Genomic DNA, 23,719 nt, shown 5'->3' with positions numbered 1-23,719 from the left:
AAAGTGAAGACATCAAAACTATGAAATAACACATGGAATCTTGAAGTAACCAAAAAAGTGATAGATTCTTCAAAGTAGCCACCCTTTGCCTTGATGACAGCTTTGCACACTCTTGGCATTCTCTCAACCAGATTCACCTGGAATGCTTTTCCAACAATCTTGGAGTTCCCACATATGCTGAGCACTTGTTGGCTGCACTTCCTTCACTCTGCAGTCAAACTCATCCCGAACCACCTCAATTGGGTTGAGGTTGGGTGATTGTGGAGGCCAGGTCATTTGATGCAGCACTCCATCACTCTCCTTTTTGGTCAAATAGCCCTTACACAGCCTGGAGGTGTGTTGGATCATTGTCCTGTTGAAAATCAAATGATAGTCCCACTAAGCGCACACCAGAAAGGATGGCGTATCGTTGCAGAATGATGTGGTAGCCATGCTGGTTAAGTGTGCCTTGAATTCTAAATAAATCCCTGACAGTGTCACTAGCAAAGCACCCCCACACCATCACACCTCCTCCTCCATGCTTCATGGTGGGAACCACACATGCAGAGATCATACATTCACTTACTCTGCGTCTCACAAGGACACGGAGGTTGGAACCAAAAATCGCAAATTTGGACTCATCAGACCAAAGGACAGATTTCCACCGGAATAATGTCCATTGCTCGTGTTTCTTGGCCCAAGTAAGTCTCTTCTTATTATTGGCATCCTTTAGTAGTGATTTCTTTGCAGCCTGATTCACAGTCTCCTCTGAACAGTTGATGTTGAGATGTGTCTGTTACTTGAAATCTGTGAAGAATTTATTTGGGCTGCAATCTGAGGTGCATTTAACTCTAATGAACTTGTCCTCTGCAGCAGAGGTAACTCTGGGTCTTCCTTTCCTGTGGCGGTCCTCATGAGAGACAGTTTATCATAGCGTTTCATGGTTTATGAGACTGCACTTGAAGAAACTTTCAAAGTTCTTGAAATTTTCCGGATTGACTGACCTTCATTTCTTAAAGTAATGATGGACTGTCGTTTCTCTTTGCTTATTTGAGCTGTTCTTGCCATAATATGGATTAGGGCTATCTTCTGTATACCACCCCTACCTTGTCACAACACAACTGATTGGCGCAAACGCATAAAGTATGACAAATGAACTTTCCACAAATGAACTTTTAACAAGGCACACCTGTTAATTGAAGTGCTAACTCATGAAGCTGGTTGAGAGAATGCCAAGAGTGTGCAAAGCTGTCATCAAGGCAAAGGGTGGCTACTTTGAAGAATCTCAAATATAAAATATATTTTGATTAATTTAACACTTTTTGTGTTACTACATGATTCCAACTTTTGACTGGTACTATATATGTATACATTTATTTTTACATTTTTTTTGCTGTTTCCTATCTACGGTCAGGTATTTACACATTGTATTTAGTCATATTTTTGTTATTGTGATCAATGATGATAAAAGACCCAGTCTGATTTTAATATGCAAGTGATTCATGCTATCGACAGCCATCCACATCATTGAGCCTTGCTCATCTAATGAGCTGTTTTCTATCTATTGTCAGAAAATAAACTACCGGTCAACTGGGACCGCTGGTTAGTATTCCTCTCTAAATTACACAACGCAAGAGAGATTAAACATTAATGTTACATTAACAAGACCTACAGTTCATGTGTGCAGTTGGCAGGCTTGTCCATGCGGTGGCCCTCCTTCAGCAGTTTGAACAGCTCCTCTACAGGGATGCCGGGGTACGGGGACCCTCCCAGGGTAAAGATCTCCCAGAGCAGCACCCCATACGACCACCTGGAGAGAGGGGAGGGATCACAGATTAGAGGTCAAAGAGCACTGAAGTAGTAACATTGTTCAGCTGTCATCTTCACTTTCTATCTTATTAAATCCTTCCAAACAAGCCTCAACTCAACTCTACATACTGGTAAGCGTATCATTGTATCAGTAAATTGTCATCATTATGTACCCGCGCTAAGGACTATTCAACACTGGTCTGACCAATAGGAAACAACGCTTCAAGATTGTTTTGATCACGCGGACTGGGACATGTTCCGGGGAGCCTCAGAGAATAATATTGAAGTATACGCTGATTCAGTGATTGAGTTCATCAGGAAGTGTATAGGGGACGTTGTTCCCACTGTGACTATTAAAACCTACCCTAACCAGAAACCGTGGATTGACGGCAGCATTCACATAAAACTGAAAGCGCGAACCACTGCATTTAACCGCGGAAAAATGACTGGGAATATGGCCGAAAACAAACAGTGTAGTTATTCCCTCCGCAAGGCAATCAAACAAGCGAAACATGAGTACAGAGACAAAGTGGAGTCGCAGTTCAACGGCTCAGACATGAGACGTATGTGACAGGGTCTACAGACAATCATGGACTACAAAAGGAAAACCAGCCACATCACGGGCACCGACATCTTGCTTTCAGACGAACTAAACTCCTTCTTTTCCCGCTTTGAGGATAATACAGTGTCACCGACGCAGCCCGCTACCAAGGACTCTGGGCTCTCCTTCTCTGTGGTCGACGTGAGTAAAACATTTAAACGTGTTAACCCTCGCAAGGCTGCCGGCCCAGACAGCATCCCTCGCCGTGTCCTCAGAGCATGCGCAGACCAGCTGGCTGGTGTGTTTCCGGACATATGAAATCTCTCCCTATCCCAGTCTGCGGTCCCCACATGCTTCAAGATGGCCACCATTGTTCCTGTACCCAAGAAGGCAAAGGTAACTGAACTAAATGACTATCGCCCCGTTGCACTCACTTCTGTCATCATGAAGTGCTTTGAGAGACTAGTCCAGGATCATATCACCTCCACCTTACCTGTCACCCTACAGCACCCGATGTCACAGGAAGGCCAGAAAGATAGTCAAGAAAGATCATCAAGGACAACAATCACCCGAGCCACTGCCTGTTCACCCCGCTACCATCCAGAAGGCGAGGTCAGTACAGGTGCATCAAAGCTGGGACCGAGAGACTGAAAAACAGCTTCTATCTCAAGGCCATCAGACTGTTAAACAGCCACCACTAACACAGAGAGGCTGCTGCCAACATACTGACTCAACTCCAGCTCACTTTAATAATGGAAATTGATGGAAATTGATCAAAAATGTATCACTAGCCACTTTAAACAATGCCACTTAATATAATGTATATGTATTTACTGTACTCTATAGCATCTACTGCATCTTGCCATCTTTATATAATACATGTATCACTAGCCACTTTAAACCTGGTACAGCAGCTGCTCCGCCCACAACCGTAAGGCTCTCCAGAGGGTAGTGAGGTCTGTACAACGCATCACCGGGGGCAAACTACCTGCCCTCCAGGACACCTACACCACCCGATGTCACAGGAAGGCCAAAAGGATCAGCAAGGACAACAATCACCCGAGCCACTGCCTGTTCACCCCGTTATCATCCAGAAGGCGAGGTCAGTACAGGTGCATCAAAGCAGGGACCGAGAGACTGAAAAACAGCTTCTATCTCAAGGCCATCAGACTGTTAAACAGCCACCACTAACACAGAGAGGCTGCTGCCTACATACAGACTTGGAATCATTGGAAACTTTAATAAATGGATCACTAGTCACTTTAAATCATGTTTACATATCTTACATTACTCATCTCATACGTATATGCTGTATTTTATATCTATTGCATCTTGCCTATGCTGCTCTGTCATTGCTCATCCATATATTTATATGTATATATTCTTATTCCATTCCTTTACTTAGACTTGTGTGTATTAGGTAGTGGTAGTGGAATTGTCGATTACGTTAGATATTACTGCAGTGTTGGAACTAGAAGCACAAGCATTTCGCTACACTCACAATAACATCTGCTAACCATGTGTATGTGACCAATAACATTTTATTTTATTTTATTTGATGATTGTGTGTTGAACAGAAACAGGTCTGATGGTCAAAGACCAGTCATACTATTTCCCTACAGCACTACTGCCATCAGCACAACGAAGAACAACATCAACAACAACAACATGGATAAACAAACAAACACATTCAGAACACGTCAAGATAATGAATATTCACAACTCATTTGTGGCTCAATCTGAGGTCTGAGGTGGAAACGCAGATGGAACCAGTTATTAGTGTTGACAGTTTTCGGTTAAAACTGTCCAGAATAGTTCAAACTGAATATTGTTTTCATATATCACTGTGTTTCAGCTCCTGTAGTGTTTGGGTGTTTAATCCATGCTGGGACTGTGTGGAAAAACAAACTATGTTCCAAATTAATTCTGATACTTGGTTCATGATCTAGGTCTCCAGTAGTAGCTACTATAACGTAGTGGTGTGAGTCTTATGGAATATCGTACTGTTCAAATACAAACTGACGAGATGTAGTTGGAACACAAAACGGTTATTTCAGTTCTTATTAAATAATAATATTGACTATTACTATAACCCAGACCTACTACTGTCTACAGGGCTAATACTATAACCCAGACCTACTACTGTCTACAGGGCTAATACTATAACCCAGACCTACTACTGTATACAGGGCTAATACTATAACCCAGACCTACTACTGTATACAGGGCTAATACTATAACCCAGACCTACTACTGTATACAGGGCTAATACTATAACCCAGACCTACTACTGTATACAGGGCTAATACTATAACCCAGACCTACTACTGTATACAGGGCTAATACTATAACCCAGACCTACTACTGTATACAGGGCTAATACTATAACCCAGACCTACTACTGTATACAGGGCTAATACTATAACCCAGACCTACTACTGTATACAGGGCTAATACTATAACCCAGACCTACTGTATCAGGGACACATTGTTTCCAAGTCTACACTTTTAGAAAAATAGTTACTATCTATAGAACCTAAAAGGAAGAAGATAAGGTAACTGAATGACTAGTAGCACTTTGAGATGCTAGTTAAATCATATCACCTCCACCTTACCCCAACACCCTAGACCCACTACAATGTGCATACCGCTCCAACAGATCCATGGACGAAGCAATCGCCATTGCATTCCACACCGCCCCTCCTGGACAATAGGAACAGCTACGTGAGAATGCTGTTCCATTGACAACACCATAGTGCCCTCCAAGTGCATCAATAACCTCAGGGTCCTGGGTCTGAACCCATCTCTGTGCAACTGGGTCCTAGACTTCCTGATGGGCTGACCTCAGATGGGGAAGGTAGGCAACAACACCTCCTCCACACTGATCCACTCTACAGCCCGCTCCTGTAAACCTTTTATATAGCCATGTTATTTTGACTCTTTATTTTGATTCATTATTCACTGTGTCACTATTTAATTTGTATTAACTTTGTTATCCTTAACTCTGCATTGTTGGAAAAGTAAGTAAGCATTTCACTGTTAGTCTACACCTGTTGTTTAACAAGCATGTGACAAATAACATTTGATTTGATTTAAATACGTGGACACGCATGTCTCCATCTCAATCTTCAAGTGTGCTGACAGCACAACAGTGGTCTGATTACCAACAACGACGAGACAGCCTACATGGAGAAGGTGAGAGCCCTGGCGGAGTGGTGCCAGGAAAATAACCTCTCTCTCAACGTCAACAAAACGAAGGAGCTGAACGTGGACTACAGTAGACAACAGTGAAAGCACGGCCCCATCCACATCAACCAGGCCGCAGTGGAGAGAGTCAAAAGTTTAAAGTTCCTTGGCTTCCATCTCCAGGACTTCAGACTGTTAAATAGCCATCACTAGCCGTCCTCCACCCAGTACCCTGCCCTGAACCTTAGTCACTGTTACTAGCCGGCTACCACCCTGTACTCTACCCTGTACCTTAGAGACTGCTGCCCTATGTACATAGAGTTATTGAACACTGGTCACTCTAATAATGTTTACATACTGTTTCAACCACTTTATATGTACAGTACCAGTCAAACGTTTGGAAACACCTATTCATTCCAGGGTTTTTCTATATTTTTACTATTTTTTACATTGTAGAATAGTAGTGAAGACATCAAAACTATGAAATAACACATATGGAATCTTGTAGTAACCAAATAAGTGCTAAACAAATCAAAATATATTTTATATTTGAGATTCTTCACAGTAGCCATCCTTTGCCTTGATGACAGCTTTGCACACTCTTGGAATTCTCTGAACCAGCTTCACCTGGAATGCTTTTCCAACAATCTTGAAGGAGTTCCCACATATTCTGAGTACTTATTTTCCTTCACTCTGCGGTCCAATTCATCTTAAACCATCTCAATTTGGTTGAGTTCGGGGGATTGTGGAGACCAGGTCATCTGATGCAGCACTTCATCACTCTCCTTCTTGGTCAAATAGCTCTTACAAAGCCTGGAGGTGTGTTGGGTCATTGTCCTGTTCAAAAACAAACGATAGTCCCACTAAGCGCAAACCAGATGGGATGGCGTATCGCTGCAGAATGCTGTGGTAGCCATGCTGGGTAAGTGTACCTTGAACTCTAAATAAATCCCTGACAGTGTCACCAGCAAAGCACCCCCACAACATCACACTTCCTCCTCCATGCTTCACGGTGGGAACCACACATGCGGAGATCATCCGTTCACCTACTCTGCGTCTCCAAAGACACAGCAGTTGGAACTAAAAATCTCAAATTTGGACTCATCAGACCAAAGGACAGATTTCCACCAGTCTAATGTCCATTGCTTGTGTTTCTTGGCCCAAACAAGTCTCTTCTTCTTATTGGCGTCCTTAAGTAGTGGTTTCTTTGCAGCAATTCAACCATGAAGGCCTGATTCACGCAGTCTCCTCTGAACAGTTGATGTTGAGATGTGTCTGTTACTTGAACTCGGTGAAGCATTTATTTGGGCTGCAATCTGAAGTGCAGTTAACTCTAAATAACTTATCCTCTGCAGCAGAGGTAACTCTGGGTCTTCCTTTCCTGTGGCGGTTCTCATGAGAATCAGTTTCATCATAGCGCTTCATAGTTTTTGTGACTGCACTTGAAGAAACTTTCAAAGTTCTTGAAATGTTCCAGATTGAATGACCTTCATGTCTTAAAGTAATGATGGACTGGTTGCGGATGTCACGTGCAACCAGAGTAAAAAAAACTTTAGACCACCTATACTCCACACACAGAGACACATACAAAGCTCTCCCTCGCCCTCCATTTGGGAAATCTGACCATAATTCTATCCTCCTGTTTCCTGCTTACAAGCAAAAACTAAAGCAGGAAGTACCAGTGACTCACTCAATACGGAAGTGGTCAGATGACGCGGATGCTATGCTACAGGACTATTTTGCTAGCACAGACTGGAATATGTTCCGGGATTCATCCAATGGCATTGAGGAGTACACCACATCAGTCACTGGCTTTATATGTATACCACCTCAGCCTACCAGATTAGCTAAATGTATGCTAAATTTTATGCTCGCTTTGAGGTAAGCAACACTGAAGCATGCATGAGAGCACCAGCTGTTCCGGACGACTGTGTGATGACACTCTCCGTAGCCGATGTGAGCAAGACCTTTAAACAGGACAACATTCACAAAGCCGCACAGGGCCAGACGGATTACCAGGAAGTGTACTCATGCATTCGCGGACCAACTGGCAAGTGTCTTCATTTCTGTAATACCATGTTTCAAACAGATCCCCATAGTCCCTGTGCCCAAAAAAGCGAAGGTAACCTGCCTAAATGATGGCTTTGAAAGGCTGGTCATGGCTCACATCAACACCATCATGCTGGAAACCATAGACCCACTCCAATTCGCATAATGCCCCAACAGATCCACAGATGACACTATCTCAATCGGACTCCACACTGCCCTTTCACACCTGGACTAAAGGAACACCTACGTGAGAATGCTATTCATTGACTAAAGCTCAGTGTTCAACACCATAGTGCCCTCAAAGCTCATCACTGAGCTAAGGACCCTGGGACTAAACACCTCCCCCTGCAACTGGATCCTCGACTTCCAGACGGGCCGCCAGGGGTGGTAAGGCTAGGCAACAACACATCTGCCACGCTGATCCTAAACATTGGCGCTCCTCAGGGGTGTGTACTTAGACCCCTCCTGTACTTCCTGTTCACCAACAACTGCGTGGCCAAAAATGACTCCAACACCATCATATAGTTTGCAGACGACACAACAGTGGTAGGCCTGATCACTGACAACGATGAGACAGCCTATAGGGAGGAGGTCAGAGAACTGGCAGTGTGGTGCCAGGACAACAACCTCTCCCTCAATGTGAGCAAGACAAAGGAGCTGATCGTGGGCTACAGGAAAAGGCGGGCCGAACAGGCCCCCATTGACATTGACAGGGCTGTAGTGGAGCGGGTCGAGAGTTTCAAGTTCCTTGGTGCCCACATCACCAACGAACTATCATGGTCCAAATACACCAAGACAATCGTGAAGAGGCCACGACAAAACCTTTTCCCCCTCAGGAGACTGAAAAGATTTGTCATGGGTCCTCAGATCCTCAAAAGGTTATACAGCAGCACCATCGAGAGCATCCTGACTGGTTGCATCAACTGCTCAGCATCTGACCGTAAGGCTCTACAGAGGGTAGTGTGCATGGCCCAGTACATCACCGGGTCTTCCTGCCATCCAGGACCTATATAATGGGCGGCGTCAGCGGAAAGCCCATAAAATCGTCAGAGACTCCCGTCACCCAAGTCAAAGACTGTTTTCTCTGCTAGCTGTACCAGAGCGCCAAATCTGGGACCAAAAGGCTTCTTAACAGCTTCTACCCCGAAGCCAGAAGACTGCTGAACAGTTAATCAAATGGCCACCGGACTATTATATTGACCCCCCCCTCCATTTGTTTTGTACACTGTTGCTATTTGCTGTTTATTATCTATGCATAGTCACTTCACCCCCACCTACATGTACAAATTACCTCAACTAACCTGTACCCCCGCACACTGACTCGGTACCGGTACCCCCTGTATATAGCCTCATCACTAATCTGTACCCCCTGCACACTGACTTGGTACCGGTACCCCCTGTATATAGCCTCATCACTAACCTGTACCCCCTGCACACTGACTCGGTACCGGTACCCCCTGTATATAGCCTCATCACTAACCTGTACCCCCTGCACACTGACTCGGTACCGGTACCCCCTGTATATAGCCTCATCACTAACCTGTACCCCCACACACTGACTCGGTACCGGTACCCCCTGTATATAGCCTCATCACTAACCTGTACCCCCTGCACACTGACTTGGTACCGGTACCCCCTGTATATAGCCTCATCACTAACCTGTACCCCCTGCACACTGACTTGGTACCGGTACCCCCTGTATATAGCCTCGTTATTGTTATTTTATTGTGTTACTTTTGATTATTTTCATACTTTAGTTAATTTGGTAAATATTTGAACTCTTGAACTGCACTGTTGGTTAAGAGCTTGTAAGTAAGCATTTCATGGTAAGGTCTACCATTTGTTGTATTCGGCTTATGTGACAAATAAACTCTGATTTGATTTGAACAGGACTGAGACAACAGGACTGATACAGGACTGATACAGGACTGATACAACAGGACTGATACAACAGGACTGATACAACAGGACTGATACAACAGGACTGACACAACAGGACTGATACAGGACTGATACAGGACTGACACAACAGCACTGATACAACAGGACTGACACAACAGGACTGATACAGGACTGATACAACAGGACTGACACAACAGGACTGACACAACAGGACTGATACAACAGGACTGACACAACAGGACTGATACAACAGGACTGATACAACAGGACTGATACAACAGGACTGATACAACAGGACTGATACAGGACTGATACAGGACTGATACAACAGGACTGATACAGGACTGATACAGGACTGACACAGGACTGATACAACAGGACTGATACAACAGGACTGATACAGGACTGATACAACAGGACTGATACAGGACTGATACAACAGGACTGATACAACAGGACTGATACAACAGGACTGATACAACAGGACTGATACAGGACTGATACAACAGGACTGAGACAACAGGACTGATACAACAGGACTGATACAGGACTGATACAGGACTGATACAGGACTGATACAACAGGACTGATACAGGACTGATACAGGACTGATACAACAGGACTGATACAACAGGACTGATACAACAGGACTGATACAGGACTGATACAGGACTGATACAGGACTGATACAACAGGACTGATACAGGACTGATACAACAGGACTGATACAACAGGACTGATACAGGACTGATACAGGACTGATACAACAGGACTGATACAGGACTGATACAACAGGACTGATACAACAGGACTGATACAACAGGACTGATACAGGACTGATACAACAGGACTGATACAGGACTGATACAACAGGACTGATACAGGACTGATACAACAGGACTGATACAGGACTGATACAGGACTGATACAACAGGACTGATACAACAGGACTGATACAACAGGACTGATACAACAGGACTGAGACAACAGGACTGATCAGTCCCTGGATGGGAGACCAGATGCTGCTGGAAGTGGTGTTGGAGGGCCAGTAGGAGGCACTCTTTCCTCTGGTCTGAACAAAGATCCCAATGCCCCAGGGCAGTGATTGGGGACACTGCTCTGTGTAGGGTGCCGTCTTTCGGATGGGATGTTAAACGGGTGTCCTGACTCTCTGAGGTCATTAAAGATCCCATGGCACTTGTCGTAAGAGTAGGGGTGTTAACCCCGGTGTCCTGGCTAAATTCCCAATCTGGCCCTCAACCATCACGGTCACCTAATAATCCCCAGTTTACAATTGGCTCATTCATCCCCCTCCTCTCCCCTGTAACTATTCCCCAGGTCGTTGCTGCAAATGAGAACGTGTTCTCAGTCAACTTACCTGGTAAAATAACGGAAAAATAAATAAATAAAAAATACAACAGGACTGATACAGGACTGATACAGGACTGATACAACAGGACTGATACAACAGGACTGATACAGGACTGAGATATATAAATCTATATTCACACGTGGTTTTGATGGTAATTGAGGCTAATTCACTAACTCATGATATTACAACACATTCTTCCTGTCCTGCATATCTCTCTACATGGGCAGACCGGAGGCATGCTGTGTGGCTGGCTGTGTCAACTTACACATCGCTCTGGTGCGTGTAGACGCGGTCGAACAGAGCCTCTGGAGCCATCCATTTCACGGGGAGACGACCCTGCAACAACACACAGACAACAGAACAGCTGTATCAGCACAACGGATCAAAATACACCCAGACAATACATTACAGATATACCCCCCCCAATCACTGTCTTACCCATAACAGATATACCTCCCCCCCAATCACTGTCTTACCCATAACAGATATACCTCCCCAATCACTGTCTTACCCATAACAGATATACCTCCCCCCCAATCACTGTCTTACCCATAACAGATATACCTCCCCCAATCACTGTCTTACCCATAACAGATATACCTCCCCCCCAATCACTGTCTTACCTATAACAGATATACCTCCCCCCAATCACTGTCTTACCCATAACAGATATACCTCCCCAATCACTGTCTTACCCATAACAGATATACCTCCCCAATCACTGTCTTACCCATAACAGATATACCTCCCCCCCAATCACTGTCTTACCCATAACAGATATACCCCCCCCCCCAATCACTGTTTTACCCATAACAGATATACCCCCCAATCACTGTCTTACCCATAACAGATATACCCCCCCAATCACTGTCTTACCCATAACAGATATACCTCCCCCAATCACTGTCTTACCCATAACAGATATACCCCCCCCCCCAATCACTGTCTTACCCAAAACAGATATACCTCCCCCCAATCACTGTCTTACCCATAACAGATATACCCCCCCAATCACTGTCTTACCCATAACAGATATACCTCCCCCCCAATCACTGTCTTACCCATAACAGATATACCTCCCCCCCAATCACTGTCTTACCCATAACAGATATACCCCCCCAATCACTGTCTTACCCATAACAGATATACCCCCCCCAATCACTATCTTACCCATAACAGATATACCTCCCCCCAATCACTATCTTACCCATAACAGATATACCTCCCCCCCCAATCACTGTCTTACCCATAACAGATATACCTCCCCAATCACTATCTTACCCATAACAGATATACCCCCCCCCAATCACTGTCTTACCCATAACAGATATACCTCCCCAATCACAGTCTTACCCATAACAGATATACCCCCCTCCCAATCACTGTCTTACCCATAACAGATATACCTCCCCAATCACTGTCTTACCCATAACAGATATACCCCCCCCAATCACTGTCTTACCCATAACAGATATACCCCCCCCAATCACTGTCTTACCCATAAGATATACCCCCCCCCAATCACTGTCTTACCCATAACAGATATACCCCCCCAATCACTGTCTTACCCGTAACAGATATACCCCCCCCAATCACTGTCTTACCCGTAACAGATATACCCCCCCCAATCACTGTCTTACCCATAACAGATATACCCCCCCCAATCACTGTCTTACCCATAACAGATATACCCCCCCCAATCACTGTTTTACCCATAACAGATATACCTCCCCCAATCACTGTCTTACCCGTAACAGATATACCCCCCCCATCACTGTCTTACCCATAACATATATACCTCCCCCAATCACTGTCTTACCCATAACAGATATACCTCCCCAATCACTGTCTTACCATAACAGATATACCCCCCCCCCAATCACTGTCTTACCCATAACAGATATACCCCCCCCAATCACTGTCTTACCCATAACAGATATACCCCCCCCAATCACTGTCTTACCCATAAGATATACCCCCCCCCAATCACTGTCTTACCCATAACAGATATACCCCCCCAATCACTGTCTTACCCGTAACAGATATACCCCCCCCAATCACTGTCTTACCCGTAACAGATATACCCCCCCCAATCACTGTCTTACCCATAACAGATATACCCCCCCCCAATCACTGTCTTACCCATAACAGATATACCCCCCCCAATCACTGTTTTACCCATAACAGATATACCTCCCCCAATCACTGTCTTACCCGTAACAGATATACCCCCCCCATCACTGTCTTACCCATAACATATATACCTCCCCCAATCACTGTCTTACCCATAACAGATATACCTCCCCAATCACTGTCTTACCATAACAGATATACCCCCCCCCCAATCACTGTCTTACCCATAACAGATATACCCCCCCCCCAATCACTGTCTTACCCATAACAGATATACCTCCCCAATCACTGTCTTACCCATAACAGATATACCTCCCCAATCACTGTCTTACCCATAACAGATATACCTCCCCAATCACTGTCTTACCCATAACAGATATACCTCCCCAATCACTGTCTTACCCATAACAGATATACCTCCCCAATCACTGTCTTACCCATAACAGATATACCTCCCCCCCAATCACTGTCTTACCCATAACAGATATACCTCCCCAATCACTGTCTTACCCATAACAGATATACCTCCCCCCCAATCACTGTCTTACCCATAACAGATATACCTCCCCCAATCACTGTCTTACCCATAACAGATATACCCCCCCCCCATCACTGTTTTACCCATAACAGATATACCCCCCAATCACTGTCTTACCCATAACAGATATACCCCCCCAATCACTGTCTTACCCATAACAGATATACCTCCCCAATCACTGTCTTACCCATAACAGATATACCCCCCCAATCACTGTCTTACCCATAACAGATATACCTCCCCAATCACTGTCTTACCCATAACAGATATACCCCCCCCCCCCCATCACTGTCTTACCCATAACAGATATACCTCCCCCCCAATCACTGTCTTACCCATAACAGATATACCCCCCCAATCACTATCTTACCCATAACAGATATACCTCCCCCCAATCACTATCTTACCCATAACAGATATACCCCCCCCCCCAATCACTGTCTTACCCATAACAGATATACCTCCCCAATCACTATCTTACCCATAACAGATATACCCCCCCCCAATCACTGTCTTACCCATAACAGATATACCCCCCTCCCAATCACTGTCTTACCCATAACAGATATAACCCCCCCAATCACTGTCTTACCCATAAGATATACCCCCCCCAATCACTGTCTTACCCATAACAGATATACCTCCCCAATCACTGTCTTACCCATAACAGATATACCCCCCCCAATCACTGTCTTACCCATAAGATATACCCCCCCCCAATCACTGTCTTACCCATAACAGATATACCCCCCCAATCACTGTCTTACCCGTAACAGATATACCCCCCCAATCACTGTCTTACCTGTAACAGATATACCCCCCCAATCACTGTCTTACCCATAACAGATATACCCCCCCCCTAATCACTGTCTTACCCATAACAGATATACCTCCCCCAATCACTGTCTTACCCGTAACAGATATACCCCCCCCCATCACTGTCTTACCCATAACAGATATACCTCCCCCAATCACTGTCTTACCCATAACAGATATACCTCCCCAATCACTGTCTTACCCATAACAGATATACCTCCCCAATCACTGTCTTACCCCTAACAGATATACCTCCCCAATCACTGTCTTACCCATAACAGATATACCTCCCCCCCAATCACTGTCTTACCCATAACAGATATACCTCCCCAATCACTGTCTTACCCATAACAGATATACCTCCCCCAATCACTGTCTTACCCATAACAGATATACCTCCCCCCCCAATCACTGTCTTACCCATAACAGATATACCCCCCCAATCACTGTCTTACCCATAACAGATATACCCCCCAATCACTGTCTTACCCATAACAGATATACCCCCCCAATCACTGTCTTACCCATAACAGATATACCTCCCCAATCACTGTCTTACCCATAACAGATATACCCCCCCAATCACTGTCTTACCCATAACAGATATACCCCCCCAATCACTGTCTTACCCATAACAGATATACCTCCCCCAATCACTGTCTTACCCATAACAGATATACCCCCCCCCAATCACTGTCTTACCCATAACAGATATACCTCCCCAACCAATCACTGTCTTACCCATAACAGATATACCCCCCCAATCACTGTCTTACCCATAACAGATATACCTCCCCCCCAATCACTGTCTTACCCATAACAGATATACCTCCCCCCCAATCACTGTCTTACCCATAACAGATATACCCCCCCAATCACTGTCTTACCCATAACAGATATACCTCCCCAATCACTGTCTTACCCATAACAGATATACCCCCCCCCCCAATCACTATCTTACCCATAACAGATATACCTCCCCCCAATCACTATCTTACCCATAACAGATATACCCCCCCGCCCAATCACTGTCTTACCCATAACAGATATACCTCCCCAATCACTATCTTACCCATAACAGATATACCCCCCCCCAATCACTGTCTTACCCATAACAGATATACCTCCCCAATCACTGTCTTACCCATAACAGATATACCCCCCTCCCAATCACTGTCTTACCATAACAGATATACCCCCCCCAATCACTGTCTTACCCATAACAGATATACCTCCCCAATCACTGTCTTACCCATAACAGATATACCTCCCCAATCACTGTCTTACCCCTAACAGATATACCTCCCCAATCACTGTCTTACCCATAACAGATATACCTCCCCCCCAATCACTGTCTTACCCATAACATATATACCTCCCCAATCACTGTCTTACCCATAACAGATATACCTCCCCCCCAATCACTGTCTTACCCATAACAGATATACCTCCCCCAATCACTGTCTTACCCATAACAGATATACCTCCCCCCCAATCACTGTCTTACCCATAACATATATACCCCCCCCAATCACTGTCTTACCCATAACAGATATACCCCCCAATCACTGTCTTACCCATAACAGATATACCCCCCCAATCACTGTCTTACCCATAACAGATATACCTCCCCAATCACTGTCTTACCCATAACAGATATACCCCCCCAATCACTGTCTTACCCATAACAGATATACCCCCCCAATCACTGTCTTACCCATAACAGATATACCCCCCCCCAATCACTGTCTTACCCATAACAGATATACCTCCCCAATCACTGTTTTACCCATAACAGATATACCTCCCCCAATCACTGTCTTACCCATAACAGATATACCCCCCCCACAATCACTGTCTTACCCATAACAGATATACCTCCCCCCCAATCACTGTCTTACCCATAACAGATATACCCCCCCAATCACTGTCTTACCCATAACAGATATACCTCCCCCCCAATCACTGTCTTACCCATAACAGATATACCTCCCCCCCAATCACTGTCTTACCCATAACAGATATACCCCCTCAATCACTGTCTTACCCATAACAGATATACCTCCCCAATCACTGTCTTACCCATAACAGATATACCCCCCCCAATCACTATCTTACCCATAACAGATATACCTCCCCCCAATCACTATCTTACCCATAACAGATATACCCCCCCCCCCAATCACTGTCTTACCCATAACAGATATACCCCCCCAATCACTGTCTTACCCGTAACAGATATACCCCCCCCAATCACTGTCTTACCCGTAACAGATATACCCCCCCAATCACTGTCTTACCCATAACAGATATACCCCCCCCAATCACTGTCTTACCCATAACAGATATACCCCCCCCAATCACTGTTTTACCCATAACAGATATACCTCCCCCAATCACTGTCTTACCCGTAACAGATATACCCCCCCCATCACTGTCTTACCCATAACATATATACCTCCCCCAATCACTGTCTTACCCATAACAGATATACCTCCCCAATCACTGTCTTACCATAACAGATATACCCCCCCCCAATCACTGTCTTACCCATAACAGATATACCCCCCCCCCCAATCACTGTCTTACCCATAACAGATATACCCCCCCAATCACTGTCTTACCCATAAGATATACCCCCCCCCCAATCACTGTCTTACCCATAACAGATATACCTCCCCCAATCACTGTCTTACCCATAACAGATATACCTCCCCAATCACTGTCTTACCCATAACAGATATACCTCCCCCCCAATCACTGTCTTACCCATAACAGATATACCTCCCCCCCAATCACTGTCTTACCCATAACAGATATACCCCCTCAATCACTGTCTTACCCATAACAGATATACCTCCCCAATCACTGTCTTACCCATAACAGATATACCCCCCCCAATCACTATCTTACCCATAACAGATATACCCCCCCCCAATCACTATCTTACCCATAACAGATATACCCCCCCCCCCAATCACTGTCTTACCCATAACAGATATACCCCCCCAATCACTGTCTTACCCGTAACAGATATACCCCCCCCAATCACTGTCTTACCCGTAACAGATATACCCCCCCAATCACTGTCTTACCCATAACAGATATACCCCCCCCAATCACTGTCTTACCCATAACAGATATACCCCCCCCCAATCACTGTTTTACCCATAACAGATATACCTCCCCCAATCACTGTCTTACCCGTAACAGATATACCCCCCCCATCACTGTCTTACCCATAACATATATACCTCCCCCAATCACTGTCTTACCCATAACAGATATACCTCCCCAATCACTGTCTTACCATAACAGATATACCCCCCCCCAATCACTGTCTTACCCATAACAGATATACCCCCCCCCCCAATCACTGTCTTACCCATAACAGATATACCCCCCCAATCACTGTCTTACCCATAAGATATACCCCCCCCCCCAATCACTGTCTTACCCATAACAGATATACCTCCCCCAATCACTGTCTTACCCGTAACAGATATACCCCCCCAATCACTGTCTTACCCGTAACAGATATACCCCCCCCAATCACTGTCTTACCCATAACAGATATACCCCCCCCCAATCACTGTCTTACCCATAACAGATATACCCCCCCCAATCACTGTTTTACCCATAACAGATATACCTCCCCCAATCACTGTCTTACCCGTAACAGATATACCCCCCCATCACTGTCTTACCCATAACATATATACCTCCCCCAATCACTGTCTTACCCATAACAGATATACCTCCCCAATCACTGTCTTACCATAACAGATATACCCCCCCCCAATCACTGTCTTACCCATAACAGATATACCTCCCCAATCACTGTCTTACCCATAACAGATATACCTCCCCAATCACTGTCTTACCCATAACAGATATACCTCCCCAATCACTGTCTTACCCATAACAGATATACCTCCCCAATCACTGTCTTACCCATAACAGATATACCTCCCCAATCACTGTCTTACCCATAACAGATATACCTCCCCCATCACTGTCTTACCCATAACAGATATACCTCCCCAATCACTGTCTTACCCATAACAGATATACCTCCCCCCCAATCACTGTCTTACCCATAACAGATATACCTCCCCCAATCACTGTCTTACCCATAACAGATATACCTCCCCCCCCAATCACTGTCTTACCCATAACAGATATACCCCCCCCCCCATCACTGTTTTACCCATAACAGATATAGCCCCAATCACTGTCTTACCCATAACAGATATACCCCCCCAATCACTGTCTTACCCATAACAGATATACCTCCCCAATCACTGTCTTACCCATAACAGATATACCCCCCCAATCACTGTCTTACCCATAACAGATATACCCCCCCAATCACTGTCTTACCCATAACAGATATACCTCCCCAATCACTGTCTTACCCATAACAGATATACCCCCCCCCCAATCACTGTCTTACCCATAACAGATATACCTCCCCCCCAATCACTGTCTTACCCATAACAGATATACCCCCCCAATCACTATCTTACCCATAACAGATATACCTCCCCCCAATCACTATCTTACCCATAACAGATATACCCCCCCCCCCCAATCACTGTCTTACCCATAACAGATATACCTCCCCAATCACTATCTTACCCATAACAGATATACCCCCCCCAATCACTGTCTTACCCATAACAGATATACCTCCCCAATCACTGTCTTACCCATAACAGATATACCCCCCTCCCAATCACTGTCTTACCCATAACAGATATACCTCCCCAATCACTGTCTGACCCATAACAGATATACCCCCCCCAATCACTGTCTTACCCATAACAGATATACCCCCCCCAATCACTGTCTTACCCATAAGATATACCCCCCCCCAATCACTGTCTTACCCATAACAGATATACCCCCCCAATCACTGTCTTACCCGTAACAGATATACCCCCCCAATCACTGTCTTACCCGTAACAGATATACCCCCCCCAATCACTGTCTTACCCATAACAGATATACCCCCCCCAATCACTGTCTTACCCATAACAGATATACCCCCCCCAATCACTGTTTTACCCATAACAGATATACCTCCCCCAATCACTGTCTTACCCGTAACAGATATACCCCCCCCATCACTGTCTTACCCATAACATATATACCTCCCCCAATCACTGTCTTACCCATAACAGATATACCTCCCCAATCACTGTCTTACCATAACAGATATACCCCCCCCCAATCACTGTCTTACCCATAACAGATATACCCCCCCCAATCACTGTCTTACCCATAACAGATATACCCCCCCAATCACTGTCTTACCCATAAGATATACCCCCCCCCCAATCACTGTCTTACCCATAACAGATATACCCCCCCAATCACTGTCTTACCCGTAACAGATATACCCCCCCCAATCACTGTCTTACCCGTAACAGATATACCCCCCCCAATCACTGTCTTACCCATAACAGATATACCCCCCCCCAATCACTGTCTTACCCATAACAGATATACCCCCCCCAATCACTGTTTTACCCATAACAGATATACCTCCCCCAATCACTGTCTTACCCGTAACAGATATACCCCCCCCATCACTGTCTTACCCATAACATATATACCTCCCCCAATCACTGTCTTACCCATAACAGATATACCTCCCCAATCACTGTCTTACCATAACAGATATACCCCCCCCCCAATCACTGTCTTACCCATAACAGATATACCCCCCCCCCCAATCACTGTCTTACCCATAACAGATATACCTCCCCAATCACTGTCTTACCCATAACAGATATACCTCCCCAATCACTGTCTTACCCATAACAGATATACCTCCCCAATCACTGTCTTACCCATAACAGATATACCTCCCCAATCACTGTCTTACCCATAACAGATATACCTCCCCAATCACTGTCTTACCCATAACAGATATACCTCCCCCCCAATCACTGTCTTACCCATAACAGATATACCTCCCCAATCACTGTCTTACCCATAACAGATATACCTCCCCCCAATCACTGTCTTACCCATAAAAGAGATACCTCCCCCAATCACTGTCTTACCCATAACAGATATACCCCCCCCCCCAATCACTGTTTTACCCATAACAGATATACCCCCCAATCACTGTCTTACCCATAACAGATATACCCCCCCAATCACTGTCTTACCCATAACAGATATACCTCCCCAATCACTGTCTTACCCATAACAGATATACCCCCCCAATCACTGTCTTACCCATAACAGATATACCTCCCCAATCACTGTCTTACCCATAACAGATATACCCCCCCCCCCCCCATCACTGTCTTACCCATAACAGATATACCTCCCCCCCAATCACTGTCTTACCCATAACAGATATACCCCCCCAATCACTATCTTACCCATAACAGATATACCTCCCCCCAATCACTATCTTACCCATAACAGATATACCCCCCCCCAATCACTGTCTTACCCATAACAGATATACCTCCCCAATCACTATCTTACCCATAACAGATATACCCCCCCCCCAATCACTGTCTTACCCATAACAGATATACCCCCCTCCCAATCACTGTCTTACCCATAACAGATATAACCCCCCCAATCACTGTCTTACCCATAAGATATACCCCCCCCCAATCACTGTCTTACCCATAACAGATATACCTCCCCAATCACTGTCTTACCCATAACAGATATACCCCCCCCAATCACTGTCTTACCCATAAGATATACCCCCCCCCAATCACTGTCTTACCCATAACAGATATACCCCCCCAATCACTGTCTTACCCGTAACAGATATACCCCCCCAATCACTGTCTTACCCGTAACAGATATACCCCCCCAATCACTGTCTTACCCATAACAGATATACCCCCCCCCTAATCACTGTCTTACCCATAACAGATATACCTCCCCCAATCACTGTCTTACCCGTAACAGATATACCCCCCCCCATCACTGTCTTACCCATAACAGATATACCTCCCCCAATCACTGTCTTACCCATAACAGATATACCTCCCCAATCACTGTCTTACCCATAACAGATATACCTCCCCAATCACTGTCTTACCCCTAACAGATATACCTCCCCAATCACTGTCTTACCCATAACAGATATACCTCCCCCCCAATCACTGTCTTACCCATAACAGATATACCTCCCCAATCACTGTCTTACCCATAACAGATATACCTCCCCCAATCACTGTCTTACCCATAACAGATATACCTCCCCCCCCAATCACTGTCTTACCCATAACAGATATACCTCCCCCCAATCACTGTCTTACCCATAACAGATATACCCCCCCAATCACTGTCTTACCCATAACAGATATACCCCCCCAATCACTGTCTTACCCATAACAGATATACCTCCCCAATCACTGTCTTACCCATAACAGATATACCCCCCCAATCACTGTCTTACCCATAACAGATATACCCCCCCAATCACTGTCTTACCCATAACAGATATACCTCCCCCAATCACTGTCTTACCCATAACAGATATACCCCCCCCCCAATCACTGTCTTACCCATAACAGATATACCTCCCCCCCAATCACTGTCTTACCCATAACAGATATACCCCCCCAATCACTGTCTTACCCATAACAGATATACCTCCCCCCCAATCACTGTCTTACCCATAACAGATATACCTCCCCCCCAATCACTGTCTTACCCATAACAGATATACCCCCCCAATCACTGTCTTACCCATAACAGATATACCTCCCCAATCACTGTCTTACCCATAACAGATATACCCCCCCCCAATCACTATCTTACCCATAACAGATATACCTCCCCCCAATCACTATCTTACCCATAACAGATATACCCCCCCCCCAATCACTGTCTTACCCATAACAGATATACCTCCCCAATCACTATCTTACCCATAACAGATATACCCCCCCCCAATCACTGTCTTACCCATAACAGATATACCTCCCCAATCACTGTCTTACCCATAACAGATATACCCCCCTCCCAATCACTGTCTTACCCATAACAGATATACCCCCCCCCAATCACTATCTTACCCATAAGATATACCTCCCCAATCACTGTCTTACCCATAACAGATATACCTCCCCAATCACTGTCTTACCATAACAGATATACCCCCCCCAATCACTGTCTTACCCATAACAGATATACCTCCCCAATCACTGTCTTACCCATAACAGATATACCTCCCCAATCACTGTCTTACCCCTAACAGATATACCTCCCCAATCACTGTCTTACCCATAACAGATATACCTCCCCCCCAATCACTGTCTTACCCATAACATATATACCTCCCCAATCACTGTCTTACCCATAACAGATATACCTCCCCCCCAATCACTGTCTTACCCATAACAGATATACCTCCCCCAATCACTGTCTTACCCATAACAGATATACCTCCCCCCCCAATCACTGTCTTACCCATAACAGATATACCCCCCCCAATCACTGTCTTACCCATAACAGATATACCCCCCAATCACTGTCTTACCCATAACAGATATACCCCCCCAATCACTGTCTTACCCATAACAGATATACCTCCCCAATCACTGTCTTACCCATAACAGATATACCCCCCCAATCACTGTCTTACCCATAACAGATATACCCCCCCAATCACTGTCTTACCCATAACAGATATACCCCCCCCCAATCACTGTCTTACCCATAACAGATATACCTCCCCAATCACTGTTTTACCCATAACAGATATACCTCCCCCAATCACTGTCTTACCCATAACAGATATACCCCCCCCACAATCACTGTCTTACCCATAACAGATATACCTCCCCCCCAATCACTGTCTTACCCATAACAGATATACCCCCCCAATCACTGTCTTACCCATAACAGATATACCTCCCCCCCAATCACTGTCTTACCCATAACAGATATACCTCCCCCCCAATCACTGTCTTACCCATAACAGATATACCCCCTCAATCACTGTCTTACCCATAACAGATATACCTCCCCAATCACTGTCTTACCCATAACAGATATACCCCCCCCAATCACTATCTTACCCATAACAGATATACCTCCCCCCAATCACTATCTTACCCATAACAGATATACCCCCCCCCCCAATCACTGTCTTACCCATAACAGATATACCCCCCCAATCACTGTCTTACCCGTAACAGATATACCCCCCCCAATCACTGTCTTACCCGTAACAGATATACCCCCCCAATCACTGTCTTACCCATAACAGATATACCCCCCCCAATCACTGTCTTACCCATAACAGATATACCCCCCCCAATCACTGTTTTACCCATAACAGATATACCTCCCCCAATCACTGTCTTACCCGTAACAGATATACCCCCCCCATCACTGTCTT

At 45.3% G+C, this 23,719-nt stretch overlaps 1 protein-coding gene across 7 annotated transcripts in view; it reads right to left on the bottom strand.

Moving 5' to 3' along the window:
* fgfr3 (fibroblast growth factor receptor 3) overlaps window positions 1-23,719 on the bottom strand; it is a 269,105-nt gene that overhangs the window by 7,619 nt on the left and 237,767 nt on the right. For all 7 annotated transcript variants that reach the window (XM_071382150.1, XM_071382149.1, XM_071382152.1 and 4 more), the window contains 2 exons: window positions 11,104-11,174; window positions 1,652-1,789 (listed from right to left, as the gene is read on the bottom strand). In XM_071382150.1, coding sequence (XP_071238251.1) covers window positions 1,652-1,789; window positions 11,104-11,174 — 209 coding nt within the window. The remainder of the gene's footprint in view (window positions 1-1,651; window positions 1,790-11,103; window positions 11,175-23,719) is intronic.

Source organism: Salvelinus alpinus, chromosome 34 (genome assembly GCF_045679555.1).
Source record: "Salvelinus alpinus chromosome 34, SLU_Salpinus.1, whole genome shotgun sequence".
In the NCBI taxonomy this organism is placed as follows: domain Eukaryota; kingdom Metazoa; phylum Chordata; class Actinopteri; order Salmoniformes; family Salmonidae; genus Salvelinus; species Salvelinus alpinus.
The sequence above is the reverse complement of the archived record's forward strand: the minus strand, read 5'-3'. Positions and strand labels throughout refer to the sequence as shown.